The sequence below is a fragment of the Glycine soja genome, chromosome 15 (assembly GCF_004193775.1).
Source record: "Glycine soja cultivar W05 chromosome 15, ASM419377v2, whole genome shotgun sequence".
Taxonomy (NCBI): domain Eukaryota; kingdom Viridiplantae; phylum Streptophyta; class Magnoliopsida; order Fabales; family Fabaceae; genus Glycine; species Glycine soja.
This window is the reverse complement of record NC_041016.1, coordinates 47242180-47260026: the sequence shown is the minus strand read 5'-3', so window position 1 is coordinate 47260026 and position 17847 is coordinate 47242180. Positions and strand designations below refer to the sequence as shown.

The window sequence follows — 17847 nt, the reverse complement described above, 5'->3', positions numbered from 1 at the left end:
GTTAACCGTTAACAAGTGATGTTGACTATCACGTGTCGTGTTCTTATTTAATGATGATTGTCACGTGTCATCTTCTGATTGGATGTCAACTCCATGAAAAATGAAATGCATTGTTGTTTTCATTGACCAATCAAAACATGATACATGACAGTCATCATCCAATAAGAACTTGACACGTGGCAGTCAACATCACTTGTTAACGGTCAATGTTCAATTGTGGCCTAGGGGATCAACATTGCACGATTTTACAAAATAGGAGGACCAAATTTATGAATTAAATTACTGGAGGACCAAAATTCGAAACTGGAGATAAACTGGAGACCAAAAATACAATTTTGCCTTTATCTTAATTAAAAAGTTCAATAGTCCTTCTGTTAGCCTTAACATTAACGTGGTCACTCTCTTCTTCATTCTCTCTTACTACCCCCACCCCCATGTTTCCCAACCTCACTCTCCCTAGAGTTCCCACACTTCTCCTTTGCCACTCAACCTCAAATCAAACCCCCAAGACATGTTGATGCAACCTTCATTATGGGACCAAGTCGGAAACGTGGGAAGGACCACCCCACAAACCATCCTCACCTAGGACCTTAGTGACGATCTCGTTTGTAACATCTCATTTTTTGTAAATAAATTAAAAAGGATTTTTAGTATAAATAAATAAATAAATAAAGTTTTAGAGAACGGTGAGGTTTTTATAATCAAATAAATAAAGAAAAAATAGTTGTAATAAAATAATGTATATATATATATATATATATATATATATATTTGATTTATTTATTTGATGGGAAATAAAATAGAGTTCCTTTATATAAAATAATAAAAATAAATAAATAGAGTAAATAATAAGCTGTGAGTATCCTAGATATAAATAGTGATATGTTAGGTCAGTTTTCATACCGATGATGCCTCCTCTTTTCCTCATTTTTGTTTTTCTCTCTTCTCCTCCCAAAACCCTCTCTTTTTCCCGCAGACCACCAAACTTGTCTCAGAAAAATAATGATCTCAAACTCATTCACCGTTGGATCGCCGTGAAATTTAAGAATCAGGTTCGCAACTCAATTCCGAGCCTTTTCACCGTTGGGAATTTTGAAATCATGTCGGAATTGAGAGAAATACACTTTTCATTGTAATATTTTTTTTCTTGCAGAAACCCAAAACTGTCTTGGTAAAACCACGATCCCGAATTCGTTAACCATTGGATTGTCGTAAAATTTTAATATTCGTGATTCAATTTCACACACCTTCACCATTGGGATTTGTGAAATAATATCCATGGAGAGAGAAAACAGAATCGCACGAAGACAGTATAAAATGAAGGCTTCAATCCCTTTTTCTCTCTGACATTTGGGAACCCTATCAGAGCAATCAAAGGAAAAAATTGAGGAATCTCAGGAACTTTCTCAGGAACTTGCTAGAGATGTCGCTATTGCTATCGAAAGACACATGAGCCTGCTTAGAGGTAAGGGATGAGTTTATCGCAATTGGGGTTAGAATGAACATGTGTAGGGATCCTTAGAAAATTAAATTGGGTTTATTTTAGGATGTTTATTAAATTATAATTTTTCCTTTATTATTATAAATACATTATTGATGTCCCGATCCAAATTCCTTAATAAAATAGAGTGATCTTGGTGTTTTTATTTTTTTTATATCTATGATTTTGATTAATTGATTTTGATATAATTGTGTGAAATTATTTGAGGGGTTTTACTCCCCATGTTGTGATAAACTTTTTGTATAAATTATTATATTGAGATTATGAAATGGTGATTCAAATTATGAGTATGTGATAATTTGAACCAGTGATTAATGGTGAAATAGATGTGTATTGAGTTGTGAGCTATGAACTGTGCAATCACACAATTGTAAGACCCTTTAAGGGCGATGAGTATTGTGATGGGATTCACTGTGGGAACCCGACGAGTTAAAATGATTTTGAAAACAATTGAGTAGTTGTGTGTATTTCATAGTTCATAGGTAAAGTGTATATGATTCATGAGGTGTGATAACGTGTTAATTGAGATTATACCATTGTGATTAAGATCGAGTGTATGTGATAAATTGTGTATGTATGTGATTGAGATGTTGTGTGCATTGAGTTGTGAACTATGAATTATACAATCACACGACTATAAGTCCCTTTAAGGGCGACGAGTTAATGCTAAGTCCCTTTAAGGGCAACGAGTTAATGTTAAGTCCCTTTAATGGCGACGAGTTAATGTTAAGACCCTTTAAGGATAACGAGTTAATGCTAGGTCCCTTTAAGGGCGATGAGTTAATGTTAAGACCCTTTAAGAGCGACGAGATAAACTATTTGAGAACAATTGAGGAGTCGTGTGTTTTGTACAGTTCATAGATAGAGTCTGTGTGCTAAAATATTTTATGGGTTGGACCTGAACCAGAAGCGAGAGGCCCTAACGGACTCTTCAGAGTGTAGGCCTTGGGGGTCACCCGGTTTGAGTGCTCCTTTAAGGCTATGTTGATCCCATATGGTTGGAGCATTCTCACAAAACACCGTGACCCTGACTGGTTTCCCTACGATCTTACCTAGTGAGAGTGACCTGACTTACTAGTGTGTGGTTTGTCTTGTCATGTACTCTTAGGCGCCCGACGTGGTTTTTCACTAACGTGGTACCACATTGCATATAGGATTGAGTCTTAGTGTATATGTTGCATAACGCTTGTGTATTGATCGATATTGTTTGACTTGATGACATTGTGTTTTGATCCTTGAGTACGTGAATGTTGTGAAAATGAATGAAATGTGTTGTGTGATGATGTGATGTTGGATGAAAAAGTGGTGAAATGATGTGAGTTATGTTTAAGTAAGTTTTATTTTGTTTTTATGATATTTATACCTACATGTATCGTTACTCTTCATTAGTTAGGAATGTGATAACTCACTCCCCGTGTGTTATTTATGTTTTGATCCTGTGATGATCTCGAATCTTGTGTTCGTGGGAGCAGATGAATAGGTGGATGACTATGAAGAACCTCATGCTAGAGGACACAGGAACACAATGCTCTGATAGGATGTGATATTAGGATATAGGTTATATATTAATTGTATGAAGTTTTGGACGGCCTTGTTTTGAGCCAAAGTGAATTTATTATTTATTTAGACAAGTTTTATTATGATGCTAGAAAGGTGAATGTGAGCCTTTTACCCTTTCGAAAGGCTTGTATAAAAAAAATGTTTTAAATAATTTTAATTAATATTTGAATTTTTATTTCTTTTATTATTAATACATATATGTATGGGGTAGAGGGTGTCACATCGTTCTCATCATCACCAACACCAACAAGCTCCACGACGAGATGTTTGACCTCTCTCCACCACTGTTGACTTTGATCTTTGTCACTACTAACGCTTACAAGATTGTCGACGAGTACCACCTAAAGGCCCTCAGCCTCCTCCAGTGGAACCTCTCCTTTTCAAAACCATCATAACCTGAGATGGATTTGTGGTTTTGGGTTATGATTTATGATTTGGGGTTCTTGATTTGTGGCTTTTTTATTTGGGATTTGAGGTTGTCATTGGTGATTTGGGGTTCTTGATTTAGGGTTGTGATTTGTTGGACAAGTGGCCTCAGAAATTTTAAGAAGGGGGGGTTGAATTAAGATTTCATTGGCTATTCCTAATTGAAAATTTTCAATCACTTAGATATTCCCTAGATTCAATTATTTCTTTAATTGTAAGTTACTCGAATAACAAATAAGGAGAAGTAAACTTAAAGAAATATAAACACAACATAAAGTAAAAGAGATTAAGGAAAGAGAGAATGCAAAATCGGATTTATACTGGTTCGGCCACAACCCGCTTGAGATTTCCATTATTCTTGTAAAATCCTTTACAAGCAATGAACCACAAAGGACTTCCCTCCTTTGTGTTTAGTGATTACAACCATGAAGTTATTCCCACTTCTTGCAATGAACCCCAAGGAACGTTGGTCCCTTGTGTCCAGTGATAACAACCAAGAAGTTATACCCACTTCTTGCAATGAACCCAAAAGACGTTGATCTTTAGTATCCAGTGGTCAACCAAGAAGCAAATCCTGCTTCTTGCAATGAATCCAAGGAACATTGGTCCCTTGTGTTCAGTGTTTGCAACCAAGAAGACCTTCTCTTGAAAACAGTCACCAAGAGTAGGTCTCTTGAAAAGCTTTTTTGTAACAATAGAGGAGAAGAAGAAAATAGAATAGCACAAGTTTTTGCCCAATGAACTTTTCTTAACAAAGCAAGTGTTGAACAAAAACTCTTAGAAAGATGTTGAGAATAAGTATTTTGAAATTCGTGTCATGGTCACATATTTACATCCATTTGATGGCTCTTGAAGAAACCATGTTAAAAGTTGTGACTTTGGCAATTTCTTCAAAACCAGTCACTTTAAAAAAGTTGTGACTCTTGGCAATTTCTTCAAAAACCAGTCACTTTTAAAGTTGTGACTCTTGGAAATTTTTTCAAAACTAGTCACTTTAAAAGTTGTGACTCTTGGTAATTTTTCAAAACCAGTTACTGGTAATCGATTACCATAATGGTGTAATCAATTATACAGTTTATTTTATCAAAAGTTGTGACTCTTCATGTTGAGATTTGAAATCCAACGTTCAAAAACCACTGGTAATCGATTACAAATATTGTGTAATCGATTACACTATTTTGAAAATATTTTTGAACGTTACAAGACAATGGTAATCGATTACATGTCCATGGTAATTGATTACTACTTTGTAAATCAGATATAAAATGTTTTGGGCTTCGGGTAATCGATTACTAGCTTATGGTAATCGATTACCAGAGAGTAAAAACTCTGGTAAAAGATATTTCTTGAAAAATTCTCTTGGACAATTTAGTGTTGTTCAATCTTTTCTTTGAAAAATTCTTTTTAATTTACCTTAATGCTTTTCTTGAGGCTCTTGCATATCTTGAGTCTTCTCTTAAATCTTCTTGATTCTTTAATCTTGAGTCTTCTCTTAAATCTTTTTGATTCTATAATCTTGTTTGAAAAGTTAAATACAACACTTATTAAGATAAGTTTTTTTTCCTTGGATGCCACACTTGTTTTGAGATAGAAGAAATATATTCTATTACATGTGAACTTTATATAATAATAATAATAATAATAATAATAATAATAATAATAATAATAAAAATGTAGATTAAATTATTATTTTGATCCGTGAAAGTGTATATCATTGTTACATTAGTCTTTTGAAACTAAAAAAACTCCAAATAAGTTTATGAAATCTCTAATTTTTTTCATATAAGTCATTATACCACTTAATGTCATTTTAGTGTTTTAACATATGTTTTATTATCACAATCAATGTAATTGATGAATTTTACTTTCAAATAGTTATTTAAAATTTTATTGGTTTCAAAGAGTGATATACACTTTCAAGAACCACCAAAACAATGATTTTCTCTAAAATATTAGGTTTAAACACATTATTGGTTCCTTTAGTTTTCTTTCATTTTTTGTTTGGTTCATGTGTTTTATAAGTTGAGATATAGGCCTTTATAGTCATTATATGCACTACTATTATTTTTTTGTATAAAAACTTACTTAAAAGTTCCTACAAGTTTAGAAACTAACATGTGTTTTTTTTATATATATAAGAATAAAAAACAAGTAATAGGATTCAAATTCAATGTGAATAATTTCCCTTCTATCATTATTTATTCTATTTCAAGGCCAAAATCATAATTTTCTTTATTAAAGAACACAAATTCCTATTACTTGTCTAATTAGTGTTGTTTAATATTTTCTTAATTTCAAATGAAGGACTTAATAAATAAAAAGCATTTGGGTGTTGCTAGGTGCACCCAGCATTATTGTCGGTGCACCCAACACCCTACATGAAAAGCCAAAAATACCCTCATGTATTTTTAATAATATTTTTGTGCACCCAGCTCATTCAATTTGATCCGCGCGTAGGTTTTTTTGATCCGCAGAAGATATACTTGATCCGTAGTTGGCATAGATGATCCGCATGTTTGTTACGGATCAAGTTGATCCATATGGCAATCGCGGATCAAGTTGAACCGCAAGTGACTTACGGATCAACTTAAGAAGATTACACAAATCAAGTTGATATGCAAGTCACTTGCGGATCAACTTAATCTGCAAGAAGCTTGTATCTTTGTTTTTTATTTTAGATAGGGATTTTATTTTATTTTTGAATACGAATAACATAAAATTTGCACGAATTCAAACGTAAAATCATTCCAATCATAAAATAACATTACATTAACTTAAAGAGAGTGAAAAGAAATAAAATTAGCATCAAATACGATAATTAAGCCATGCTAATTTTGCGACAAGGACATAGACTTCGTCATATCAGCAATAAGTGTCTTTTCATCTTTAGTCAATCGGCCGACATATGGATGTCCAACTAATGACTTGGCCAATTCATGATTATGAATCCCACAAATCAACTTCGCCATCTAGCCTTGTCCTCCAACCACTGGTTTGCGACGAAGCTTGAAGGGACACCCACATTTCCTAGTCCCAGTGTCTCTTCTAACAAATTCTTTCTTCATACACTTATATTCGCCACTTCTTTCACAGTCAATTAACACAAATGAAGTCCTTCCTCTACTACCTGTGTTTCTGTCAGACCTTACAAGCACCGTCATAAATCCATTTTCATAAGCAACAGATCGAGCCCACCGCAAAACATCCTCTCGACTGTCAAACACCTACAAACCAATCCAGATAATTTCAATTTCCTACAACATATTCATTTTATTAAATCACTCACAATCATGAACATTATTACCTGAGAAGTATTGAACGCATCCGAACAATAAACATGCGGTTCATTCACACCACATTCTTCTTCATTTTCATAATCCATATCCACTTCTTTAGGCATTATACCTTCATACATCCACTGATCTCCGTCCATCTTAACAATAAATCAAAAATTTCAACACAAACATAGAACACATAACCGAACTACACATAACATACAAAACTATACATCATTAGTAAAAAGCCAAAACCCTATTTCATTATACACGTATAAACAATTCAAATAAAAAATGACAATACAAAGTAATAATTTAAAAACAAAATTAAACTTTAAAATTTCAAAAAATAAAGCCTTTTGCTTATCAACTTGATCCGTAACAGGCAACTTGATCTAAGGCAATGAAATATACATGCGGATCAAGTTGATCCGTAAACTTCTTACGAATCAACTTGATCCGCGCAATCTCCCGTACACCAGAACGCACCCAACATTGTGTACCTCGTATGCCGTATGCCGCCGACGATCATTGCAACACCGAACACCAGAATGCACCTTCACCTTCACGCAACCTAACCGTTCACCGAACCAAACCAATCGCAAGGAAGGAAGCATTGCACACCGAAGAGAGAAAAGAAAGAGACAATGCGCAAATGGAAGCATTGTGCCATTTTTAAAAGTCGGATGCTGGGTGTAGTAAATGGAGGCACTGTTCATGGCAGCACTATTCATGAAAAGAGAGAAAGAAGGGGCAGCCGCGACAGCAGGCAGTAGGGGCAATTTTGGCAATTTCAAAAGTAGCTGGGTGCACCAGCAATAATGCTGGGTGCACCTAGCAACTCCCAAAGCATTTTCTTTTCAAAAAAAAAAAATCACAATCTTTAACATTCGAGCAAACCTGAGTCCTTGAGTGTGATTAGTCCGTTCGTGAGTTCAGCCAGTATCAGTCCAAATTCCAACCATAACTTTATACAAATCAAATCCAAGACCAGTCCACATACAACAACAAAAACAAAAATGATCCCACGAACCCTTGCTCCGGTCGTGGTTCCTCTGAAACCCATCACCTCTACGAGGTTCTTGTTGTTCTCCCTGTCCCAATTTTCCACAACCCCGAACCGCGACACCGCAATTCTGGCGCGTCTTAAACACAAAGACTGGCTCACTCCGAAAGAAGCCACCACCCTCTTAACCTCCCTCACACACCCTTCCTCCACCCTCACCTTCTTCCACCTCTACACCTCCCGCAAGGACTTCCACCCCTCCGAACCCCTCTGCACAACCCTAATCTCCAAACTCGCCCAAGCGCACCAACTCAACCCTATCCTCACCCTCCACCAAACCCTAACCAAACGACGCCGCTTCTCCGACGACTTCTTCTACACCTTAATCAAAGCCTACGCGCACTCCTTCCAGCGCGTGGACATGGCCCTCCAAACCCTCCACGACATGAACTCCTTGTTCCACTGCTCCCCTTCCACGCGCACTTTTAATTTCGTCCTCAACGTGCTCGTGAACACGCGCCTCTACGCCGCGGCGCGCGAGCTTTTCCTCCACGCGCCGCCGCTTGGGGTCTCCCCGGACGCGTGCACGTTGAACATTGTAATCAAGGGGCTGTGCGCGCGCGGGGAGATGGACGCGGCGTTCGGGGTGTTGGAAGAGTTTCATGAGTTAGGGTGTGAAGCGAACGCGCGTACCTACGCGACGCTGATGAAGGGTTTGTGTGAGAAAGGGAGGGTGGAGGAGGCTTTTGGGTTGTTGGAGAAGATGGAGGAAGAAGGGGTGGAAACTGACGTGGCAGTGTACAATGTGTTGATTGGGGGGTTGAGGAAAGTGGGTAGGGTGGATGAGGGGTGGAGGGTGTTGGAGGGGATGGTGGGGAGAGGGGTGTGTCCCAATGAGGGGACTTACAATGAGGTGTTGTGTGGGTTGGTGGAGAAGGGGAGGGTTGAGGAGGGGAAGGGGGTTGTGGAGAGGATGGGGAATAAGGGGTTTGTGCCTAGCTTTGGGGCCTATAAGGATTTGGTTAAAGGGTTTTGTGAGAAGGGGTTGGTTGGGGAGGTTGAGTGGGTTGTTTGGGATATGGCGTGGAAGGGGTTTGTGCCCAAGATGGGGATGTGGAGGAGGATTGTGAAATGTGTTGTTGACAGGGAAAGGAGTGATGGGTGGGTGGTTGGTGCCATTGATGGTGTTTTGGAGGATTAACAATTAAAGGTTTTAAAAATTGGTCTGCGAGAGAGCTATTTCGATCGCAATGTCAAGATTTTTTGAGTCAGTGTGCATGCAATTGTGACTGCAATAGCCGCCTGGTATTTTGACTGCAATGTCAAAAAATTTGGAGTCATCGTGGATGCAATCAGCCACCTGCTATTTTGAAGGTTTATGGATTCAGTGTGTACATGCATTATGCAATTGTAACTGCATCAGCCTCCGGCTATTCTGACCACAATGTGAAGGTTTTTGGATTCACTGTGCATGCAATTGTGACTACATCAGGCTGACCACTGTTTTCTCTGCAATGTCAAGGTTTTTGGAGTGAACGTGCATGCAATTGTGACTATCAGCGGTCTGCAATTTTTTTTATCACAATGTCTAGGTTTTTTTATTCAGTGTGCATGTAATTGTGACTGCATTATCAGCCTGTTATTTTGACCACAACGTCAACATTTTTGGAGTTAGTGTGTATGCAATTGTGGCTGCATTATCAGCCTGTTATTTTGACCACAACGTCAACATTTTTGGAGTTAGTGTGTATGCAATTGTGGCTGCATTATCAGCCTGTTATTTTGACCACAACGTCAACATTTTTGGAGTTAGTGTGCATGCAATTGTGACTGCATCAGCCACTCACTATTTTGACCAAAAAATCAAGATTTTTGCAGTCACTGCATTTCGGGATTAGTTTGATTGGCGGGGTGCATGTTTCAGGAGAATCAGGACCAATATGATTATGTTTCGAGAACTGTTAAGATTGGATATGTCTTTCAAGGATTAGTCTGCGTGTTTTACTCATCATCACTGAATGCTGCTAGTATGCGGTTTTGGGAATCCAGAGAAAGAGTTGAACTAGCCACATCACTTGTACTATGATTCTGCCCTGGCTCAGTTCGTAAGTCAGAGAACTTGGGTGCCTGTGCCGACGACTGCATTTGATTGAAAGTTCATGGAAGTGTTGGAATCTAACAAAATTTAGTCCAATCTGTTCTTTTGTATTTTTGAAGGAAGTTTCAGTAAGAAACAGTTTAATAGCGTGTTCGGAAATGTATCACTAGCCTCGTTGGTAACTCTTATTCAAGGATATAGAAAATGCCCACCTTGAATGTTGTACCTGTATGTTTACCTTCTCTTACAAACAAACACAGTGTGAATAAAACATAGACAGCATAGGCCGTTTAAAAATTGGTTAATATCGACTCTCTTAAAGCTATAGGAGAACAAAATTAGATTGTAAATCTTGTATTCCTTGTAAAGTTATTTACATGCTTACAAACTACAGCACCATCTGAAACCCGAACATGTTTATGTAAAACCAGTCTGACATTGACGATCACAGGACTATTACTGCAATCAAAATCTGCCTAGAACTGTAGAACATGGGTATGAAATGATGGAGAAAATATGCTATGCTACTTGAGACATTCTTCATTGAGACAAACTGATGGAATCTTTTTTATCTGCCCCCATTTCCTCTTTATCATGCTCCAGTTCAGCAGATTTAACAAATTCTTCCCTATACCTGTCAGAGGAGCATGTATTTTCAGGGTCATCTTTTTCATTTGCGATTTCCGTTGTGGCTTGATTGTCCACATTAGTGTTTGATGGAACTATTTGAACCACATTCACCCCAGAATTGGGGGAACCATTGCTGCCGGAGACCACAGCAGGAGAACCAACTGGAGTTCTTATTACATCTATGGGAGACTGAGCTGCAACAGATTCCTGATCAGAAGAGTCAGATTCATGTTCTATTTCTGGAACTGTTGGAGACTCATCTTTAAATTTCCTTGATTTACAAGAAAGAACGTGCCTCAAGCCGCGAGCCGATTTTTCTGCATGTTTCAAAATATTCTTTGCCATATCCTTGACATTTCCCTTGGCACTGGCAGGGCTCTCAGGACTACTCCCTTCTGTTGATCCCCCTTCTGCCTGAACCTTACCAGTTTGAAAGCTAGAAATGTTATCATGTGGAGACAGCAACTCCTCACCAACAGGACTCCGGTGGAATACTGACCCAATCTTGTGCAGGCCCTTCCTAACCAATCTCATTCGATGTTTTTCTTCATGATTATTATCAGGACTGCTGCTGTCATTGTTCAAGGATCCTGATACAGTTGAATTACCACTGCCAACTGAATCATTAGGCTCCCCATGAATTTCTGTATCAAGACGCCGACTCTTCCCTTTCCTAGGCTCCCACCTTTGGGAAACTTCACTTCCTGGGTGATGAACCCAAACTCCTGTCTCCTGTTGCCCTTTGATATCTATAGGCTCATAGTTATCTGCCAACTTCTCAGATTTTTCAGGTGGAACAGGTGAGAAGGAACTATTATCAGTGGTCTCATTTGCTTCAAAGGAGTTTTTTGGTTCTTCAAAGTCCATTGGTTCCTGCTCACATGTAGTATCAACTCCCTGTACAGATAAAATTCAAAATTGAAATAAAAGAGACAAACACCAACCACACGTCAAAAAACATTGAAGCCACTTATTGCCCCACATGCTATTTTTCATTTTCTTTTGTACTCTGTTCTTATCAGAATGTTTTTCTTTATTAAATATTGATAAGTACCAATATATTTGAGAGGCGGAAATTACCTTTCCATTATCTTCAAGAATAGTTATTGCCAAATGCAAACTCCCCATTTTTATGTTCTTAAGCGACAGCCACATATCATGTCTTTGCCCATCCCTAAATTCATTGATGTTCACAGAACAGTCCCTGAAAACAGTGCAATATTCAATTATTCTGATAAATACAACAGTGACAGAATAAGTGGCAGGAAATCATGGGAAACATATACAATGAATAAAGGATAGCAAGACAATACAAAGTGGTTGAAAAGAGATCAAACAACATATTTAAAGAAATATTATCAAACTCGTGGGAAATTGAAACACTCAACATTCAGAATTACGACTCAGTAAATCAATCAATAAAAGATTGAAAAAATATAGTCAGGGAAACAGATTCTGAAATTCTGTGAGTGGATTATAGTCAGGAAACAGAAGCCAAGATATTGGGAATGAGACAAATGCTTCTTTAACTGTCCCATGGTTGCAAGGATTTCATCAAATGTGGCACAAGCAAGAATCATTGTTATCAACCACAAATAATAAATAAAGTCTGTATCCCAGAATGTAACCACACATACTTGTTACAAGCACACACTCTGTGATAATCAGATATGCATACATCATTGTTACAAGCATGTACTCCATGATAACAAGAATGATATCATATCATTAATAATATTGTGCAAAGAACAAATCAAGATGAAGTTGATTCTCAGGTAAGAAAATATTTGCTCATTTTGTTTTCTTAGCAGTGTCTTAAAGGTACAATTAACTGTGCACGCACGCACACATATTTTACAAAATACAAAGTTTATAAATCGGAACAAACCCAAGGATATCATCATAGAAATGGTCCTTGTCACGAACTGCAATAACCAGCACATTGTCAGACTCCCAAGTTATGATGGGAATTTTAAATTCCTCATGCCATTTTGGAGTAAGTGTTTTCCTTTGTATTTTTGTCCTGAATCTGTATACACCCATTTGACCTTTCACATAAGGATCCGCTAATCCTGAATCATACTATAATTTGTTATGCACAAATAAAAATTCTAACAAAAGATCATAAGAATCACAGGTAAGGGATAACCGTTTAGGTCTGATGGCTTCATGTCAGATGCTTCAATAACTTCTACTTTTGCATAAGCAACAGGTTCCTTCTCATCCACCTTGAACCAAGACTCTGTGAGATTAAGAATCACAAATGGATAGAGTTTGATGACAACCATAAGTTTCTCTAAAAATTTCCACAACCGAAGCCATCATATATCTAGAGAGGGCTAAGGAAATGTTCTTTCTTCACTAAAGATATGTGATGAGAGAAGATCAATGGCTAGAGTTTGATGACAACCATAAGTTTCTCTAAAAATTTCCACAACCGAAACCCTCTATCTATGAAACCATGAGTAATTCCACAACTCAAATGTTACATAAAAAGTTAATCCCCATGCCTACTTGGAGAAACTAAATCCATATGCATGAGGCTTGTTTTAGCAAACTTTCTGAGTTCAAATAGGTTTTACAATTAAAAGATTAGGCAACACAGACCAGTAAAATCAGCATTTCATACTTTATTTGAACAATAATTGATTATCAGAAACTGGTACCTTACATGTCCATGATATGTTGATGAGCACAATACCTAATTTTTATTTAAAAGAAGAATCCCCAGGGCTACCAAATAAATCAGTTATTGCAAAAGTCTATGAAAAGCATGATATATATTTACCTTGCTGTGGTGAAACAAATTTCTCAACATCAACAACCAGCATATTGGGCTGCAAAAATTCCAAACATGTAAATATAGGAAAATAATTAAAAGGCTACAACAGTTTCTAATAGCCCATCATTTGATATTTTTGTCCCATCATTTCAATACCCCAAGAAGCCAACATTAGTAAAATATCCAAAACTAACAAGATGGGAATGAAACAGAGAACAAACTTCACCTCAACAAGGGTCTGTTCAAAAGCAATAGACAGCAGCTTATCCTGATAAAAGATAAGATAACACAAATTACTTACAGCATGAGCAAATAAAAATGAACACACATTTTGCCTAAAATCAAGGTATACTTACTAGCCACCCAGCAATGCCTGGAAGTTCAGTCATATCAAGCCCATGAGTAAACAAAGGTTTGACAGTCATTTGAAAATATGGAGGTTCAACAAAGCATACACGCAAACGGCCAATAAAAGGCCATGTCGGGAGAAACTTTACCCCAACTAAGACCTACAGAATAGACAAATAAAATAATATTACTAATGATAATAACATAATAATTTAATAAATTTGTTTTATTCCCCACTCAATACAACATCATTCCTAATGATAATAACACTAAATTAAAATTAGAATTAGTAAATTATTTTAATGTTAACTAACAAAATGCAACACCACCCCACTCAATACACCATCATCATCTCTTTCTTCCAACAAAAGATCATTTCTAAGAATCAAATAACATGTGAGAATATTATGAATTTCCCTTTAAAAAAAATCGGCGCATGCACATCCCTGAATCCAAGCTTGTATCCATGAACTTTTATTGAGTAAATATAGAAAAAAGAATTTAATATTCAACAAATGTGTCACTGTAAAATCAAAATTCCATTGTCATACCTTCCCTTCAACATGCATTCCTGTAATGTGCAGTTTTGCCCACATTCCAAAGCCCAACCTTTTTCTTAGTTTCACAGCAAGTATAGCACTCATATCATCAGCCGTGAGAAAATTCAATCCTAACTCCAGAACCTACATGAACGACACGGTAATGTATAAATCAAAATGAACAAAATTTCATTCACAGATGCAGAACAACACAATCCCTTGGTATGCTGCTTTAAAATTTCACATACCAAGTGATCATCATCACTCTGGCGAAGAACGCGGACTTCAGTAATCAAAGGTGGGTTTCTTCCCAAGTATAGGTGCTGAACAACAGCTTCTTTCTGCAAATACAGTACACAGATGTCAATATTTGATCATACCAGAAGTTGAAATGACAATTTTATATTCACACAAACATAAAAATAACTAAAACATATAATGGACCAAAAGAGTTAAAAACTGCATCTTTCTTGATATATGAAATTCATATAAAATAATTAAGAAAATGGTTGAAATTCATATTGTTTGATCAAGCACAATCAAAGACAAATAACCGAACAGTACGAATCATACAGCAGTCCAAGGTTTGTACTTCTCTAAGAACCATGGTATTATAGGGAACAATATCTTTTGAGAGGTAATCTGTTCCATGCATATGGGCCATATGTTTTCAACTGCATGGTTCAACCACCGGACTGTTTCAGAATCTGAAAGCACCTGAAGCACAAGACATTATCCAAGATGTATCAGTAAATCATCATAGCAGAATCCTTGGCCATTAGAATATGGCATCTCAAAATTTAAACTTGCAGTGATAAAATGAAAGATAATCAAAGAACTGAAAATTAACTTACAATAGAAAAAAAAAACATAAAATACATATTAATACATTAATTTCCTACTGGAGCGTATTTTTTCTTATTCTCTTAGTTTTAGTCATTTCATCCTCCTTTAATTAAGCCATATAATTTTATTTTCATCATCAAATGAAAAACATTGTTTTCAAAGAGCATAAAGAAAAGAATCTTGGACTAACTTCAAAGAGGAATTTACTCATTAGCAGTTTTTTTTTCATTGACTACAGTTCATTTGATTTACTTTTCATGATCCACAAAATCAAATAACCACACTAAAACCAGCAGCATTACCCTTCTTTGATTAGCTTGCTTCCACTCCTCAAACTGCAACTTCCTCCGCAGCCTCGTAACATAACGCTCATGAACCTTCCCAAAGAAAAAAAATAAAAACATCAAAGTCAGAAACACAATAATATTCCAATCTTTTTTCCATTTCCAACACCCCCCCCCCCCCCCCCGGCCATTTTTTCTTTCTTTTCCCCATCACCAACTATTCAATCAAAAAAAGAAAAAAAAACAAAGATAAAAGGCACAAAAAAAAAAGTATCCAAAAGTTGGTAAAACTCCAACCATGATCCTTACCAGAAAAAGATAGATCAAAGCCACAAAATAAGCAACCGTGTGACACCAGTTGAATGCAGAGAGAATCCATAGCCCAACAAGCACGATCCCCACATGATGTAAGATCGAAACCTCCATTAAATTCATCCCCTTCAAACCCCCAAAAAGAGTGGGAAAGAAAAAGAAAAAAGAATCTTCAAAACCACCCCTTAACTGAAATCACCAAAGTTGCAAACTTTATAGACACCCATTGATCTAAATCCAACTCTGAACCTGATAACACGCGAAATGCATGCCCACAAAGGAACCCCAAAATCTCTTGTATTAAAAAACTGAATCCGGGGCCCCAAAAGGGTATACATAATTGAATATTCAAATCCAGGTACTGTTGTGACAACAACCTGGAAGGACAGGAATGTGTCAAAATTACGAAGAAATTCAATATTAAAAAAAATGGTTATGGAAAGTGGAGAAGGTGAAGTTTGAATGAGTGTGTCCCAATCGGGGGGTCCAAGGGGATTGAATTGAACCCTTGTGAATATTTTATTGTATTGATTATGGAAACAGTGAAACGGTGCCGTAATGGAGAAGTAACGCGGCCAAGAGAAAGATGAGTAGTAGTAGAATTTAGTAGCATACAGATGCTACCAGGCAAAAGTAAAAATATTTCCCATGGTAAGAAAGTTATCTCCATGGTTCGATTAAAATTGATAATTAAAATAATGTGAAAGTGTTCAAATATTATTATTTTTTTTCTTTTCTGTCACCCGTCAATGCAACTTCCACTTCACCGTCAGCTCTCCACTTCTGCTCACTCCTTGTCTCGAGTTTTGTGCCACAGACGAGGTTCCTGTTCATTGGCTTTGTCAACGACAACATTCCAACGTTTTTATCGTTTTGCGACCACAAGAGTCGTCATCGTGTTGCTCCACATTATTTGCTCTTAATTCAAGGACTTTGGTTCTCGTTGTGGTTCCTCATTGGCCCTTCTCCCTTTACATTCTCCAACCACCCTTATCTCTCTTTGGCACCATCCTCACAATCACCACCGCAAAACTCACCACTGTCGCCGCCTAAAGGATTGTCGTCGCCGTCACTGAAAAGGAACCATTTGTTCCCGATATCCTTGGTTTCAAATCCAGACAACCTCGGTTGGGTTCGTTTTCATATCTAATGATTGTTTCATTTTCAATCTCAGATTTGAGATTTTGTTGATCTCTTTGTTTTTTTATAACAGATATAGTGATGGTACTTGATGTTCGATGGTCAAAAAGAAGGAAGCTTTGTCTTTCTCCGTTGGGTAGTGACAACGATAACGGTTCTTTAGGCAGCGATAGAGAATTATGCGGTGGCGATGGTGTGGGCGGTGTCGGAGACCGAAGGGAGAAGCTCTGGCGAGAGAAAAAAAAGGAAAAAAAATCTCATATTTTTTTATTTTATCTCATGTGAACAATTCCATCATAATTCGTATTTATCTTAACCATTAATTTAATGTCAATATATCTAACGACTAAAATATCCTTTCATGCTATGCGTAAAAAATTTAACTTACACACGATAACCGGCAAAAATTCCAAACTGGTGCTCTTTTAGAAACTTATTCCCCAAATGGGGTTGTTTCCAAACATATTCTTGAAGGGTGCTCTTTTTTCACATAAACCCCATGCATGGCGCCACCACCATTGGCGCTTTCGGGGAGGAGGTGACACGTGGCGCTGGTGTCGCCATTCCCACCAGCACCTTGCCTTTGTGCCTACGTGGCGCTAGAGACGCCAGCAGCAATGGCGCGTTGAGCATGGTGCCAGTCAAACTGGCGCGTTGAAGGCCCTAGGGTGCAGCAGCGTAGCCCAAAGTGCAGTGCAGCAGGAACGCGCCATTGGAGGTTGCGCGTTGCAGGGGGGAGGCGCCATCACGAGGAGCGATTTGCTTTCAAAAAAAAAGTTGCCTTTATATGCAGTTCTCCTCCACTGCATTGCTCCTCACTCTCCTTAGCCTTCGACTTTCATCTTGGTTATTCAGAAAGCTTGCTTCATTTGCTTCTTTCGTTTTTGTTGCTTGTAACTTCTTGGTAAGTTTTTTTTAACTGATAATAAATTTTAGGTGTGTTTAGGTTATAAATTTTAAGTGTTATATGTTACGTATGTTTAGGTTAGGTTTGTTTTATATGTTATATGTTATGTATGTTTAGGTGGTAGTTATAAATTTTAAGTAGTAATTTGAAATATTAATATTATTTGTGTTATATGTATATGTTATAATTTTAG

The 17847-nt window shown here is 37.1% G+C and overlaps 3 protein-coding genes across 4 annotated transcripts; 1 reads left to right on the top strand and 2 right to left on the bottom strand.

Moving 5' to 3' along the window:
• Positions 1 to 6216: 6216 nt before the first annotated feature.
• Positions 6217 to 7666, bottom strand: LOC114387215. Its single transcript, XM_028347353.1, has 3 exons — positions 7266 to 7666; positions 6792 to 6920; positions 6217 to 6711 (listed from the first exon to the last, which is right to left on the bottom strand). The coding sequence occupies exons 1-3, from the start codon at positions 7494 to 7496 to the stop codon at positions 6457 to 6459; spliced, it is 615 nt and encodes a 204-aa protein (XP_028203154.1). The 5' UTR covers positions 7497 to 7666; the 3' UTR covers positions 6217 to 6456.
• Positions 7667 to 7781: 115 nt separating this feature from the next.
• LOC114386230 (pentatricopeptide repeat-containing protein At3g14580, mitochondrial-like) lies at positions 7782 to 8969 on the top strand. The gene has a single exon (XM_028346200.1). It carries the CDS (start codon positions 7782 to 7784, stop codon positions 8967 to 8969), a length of 1188 nt encoding a protein of 395 aa, XP_028202001.1.
• A 1220-nt stretch (positions 8970 to 10189) lies between these two features.
• On the bottom strand, positions 10190 to 16101 carry LOC114387214 (C2 domain-containing protein At1g53590-like). Of its 2 annotated transcripts, XM_028347351.1 has the most exons (13): positions 15857 to 16099; positions 15605 to 15733; positions 15314 to 15388; positions 14739 to 14882; positions 14414 to 14506; positions 14178 to 14309; positions 13635 to 13787; positions 13505 to 13546; positions 13285 to 13333; positions 12646 to 12738; positions 12385 to 12568; positions 11577 to 11700; positions 10190 to 11393 (listed from the first exon to the last, which is right to left on the bottom strand). In XM_028347351.1, exons 1-13 carry the CDS (start codon positions 15875 to 15877, stop codon positions 10407 to 10409), a joined length of 2226 nt encoding a protein of 741 aa, XP_028203152.1. In that variant the 5' UTR covers positions 15878 to 16099; the 3' UTR covers positions 10190 to 10406. The 2 variants fall into 2 exon arrangements, with proteins under 2 accessions (XP_028203152.1, XP_028203153.1); XM_028347352.1 differs by lacking the exon at positions 15314 to 15388 and having other exon boundaries at positions 15857 to 16101.
• Between the last annotated feature and the right edge of the window lie 1746 nt (positions 16102 to 17847).

What these genes read in the sequence shown, in the direction of transcription:
- LOC114387214 (XM_028347351.1), bottom strand. Translation starts at nt 15,877, where the DNA reads ATGCATTTCGCGTGTTATCAG. An exon ending in TTGAACAGACCCTTGTTGAG is followed by an intron (nt 13,334 to 13,504) that starts GTGAAGTTTGTT and finishes GAATTTTTGCAG; the next exon opens with CCCAATATGCTGGTTGTTGA. An exon ending in TTCTATGATGATATCCTTGG is followed by an intron (nt 11,701 to 12,384) that starts GTTTGTTCCGAT and finishes CACTGTTTTCAG; the next exon opens with GGACTGTTCTGTGAACATCA.
- LOC114386230 (XM_028346200.1), top strand. Translation starts at nt 7,782, where the DNA reads ATGATCCCACGAACCCTTGCTCCGGTCGTGGTTCCTCTGAAACCCATC.
- LOC114387215 (XM_028347353.1), bottom strand. Translation starts at nt 7,496, where the DNA reads ATGAATAGTGCTGCCATGAACAGTGCCTCCATTTACTACACCCAGCAT. An exon ending in GGCGGCATACGGCATACGAG is followed by an intron (nt 6,921 to 7,265) that starts GTACACAATGTT and finishes TTTATTGTTAAG; the next exon opens with ATGGACGGAGATCAGTGGAT. An exon ending in ATGCGTTCAATACTTCTCAG is followed by an intron (nt 6,712 to 6,791) that starts GTAATAATGTTC and finishes ATTGGTTTGTAG; the next exon opens with GTGTTTGACAGTCGAGAGGA.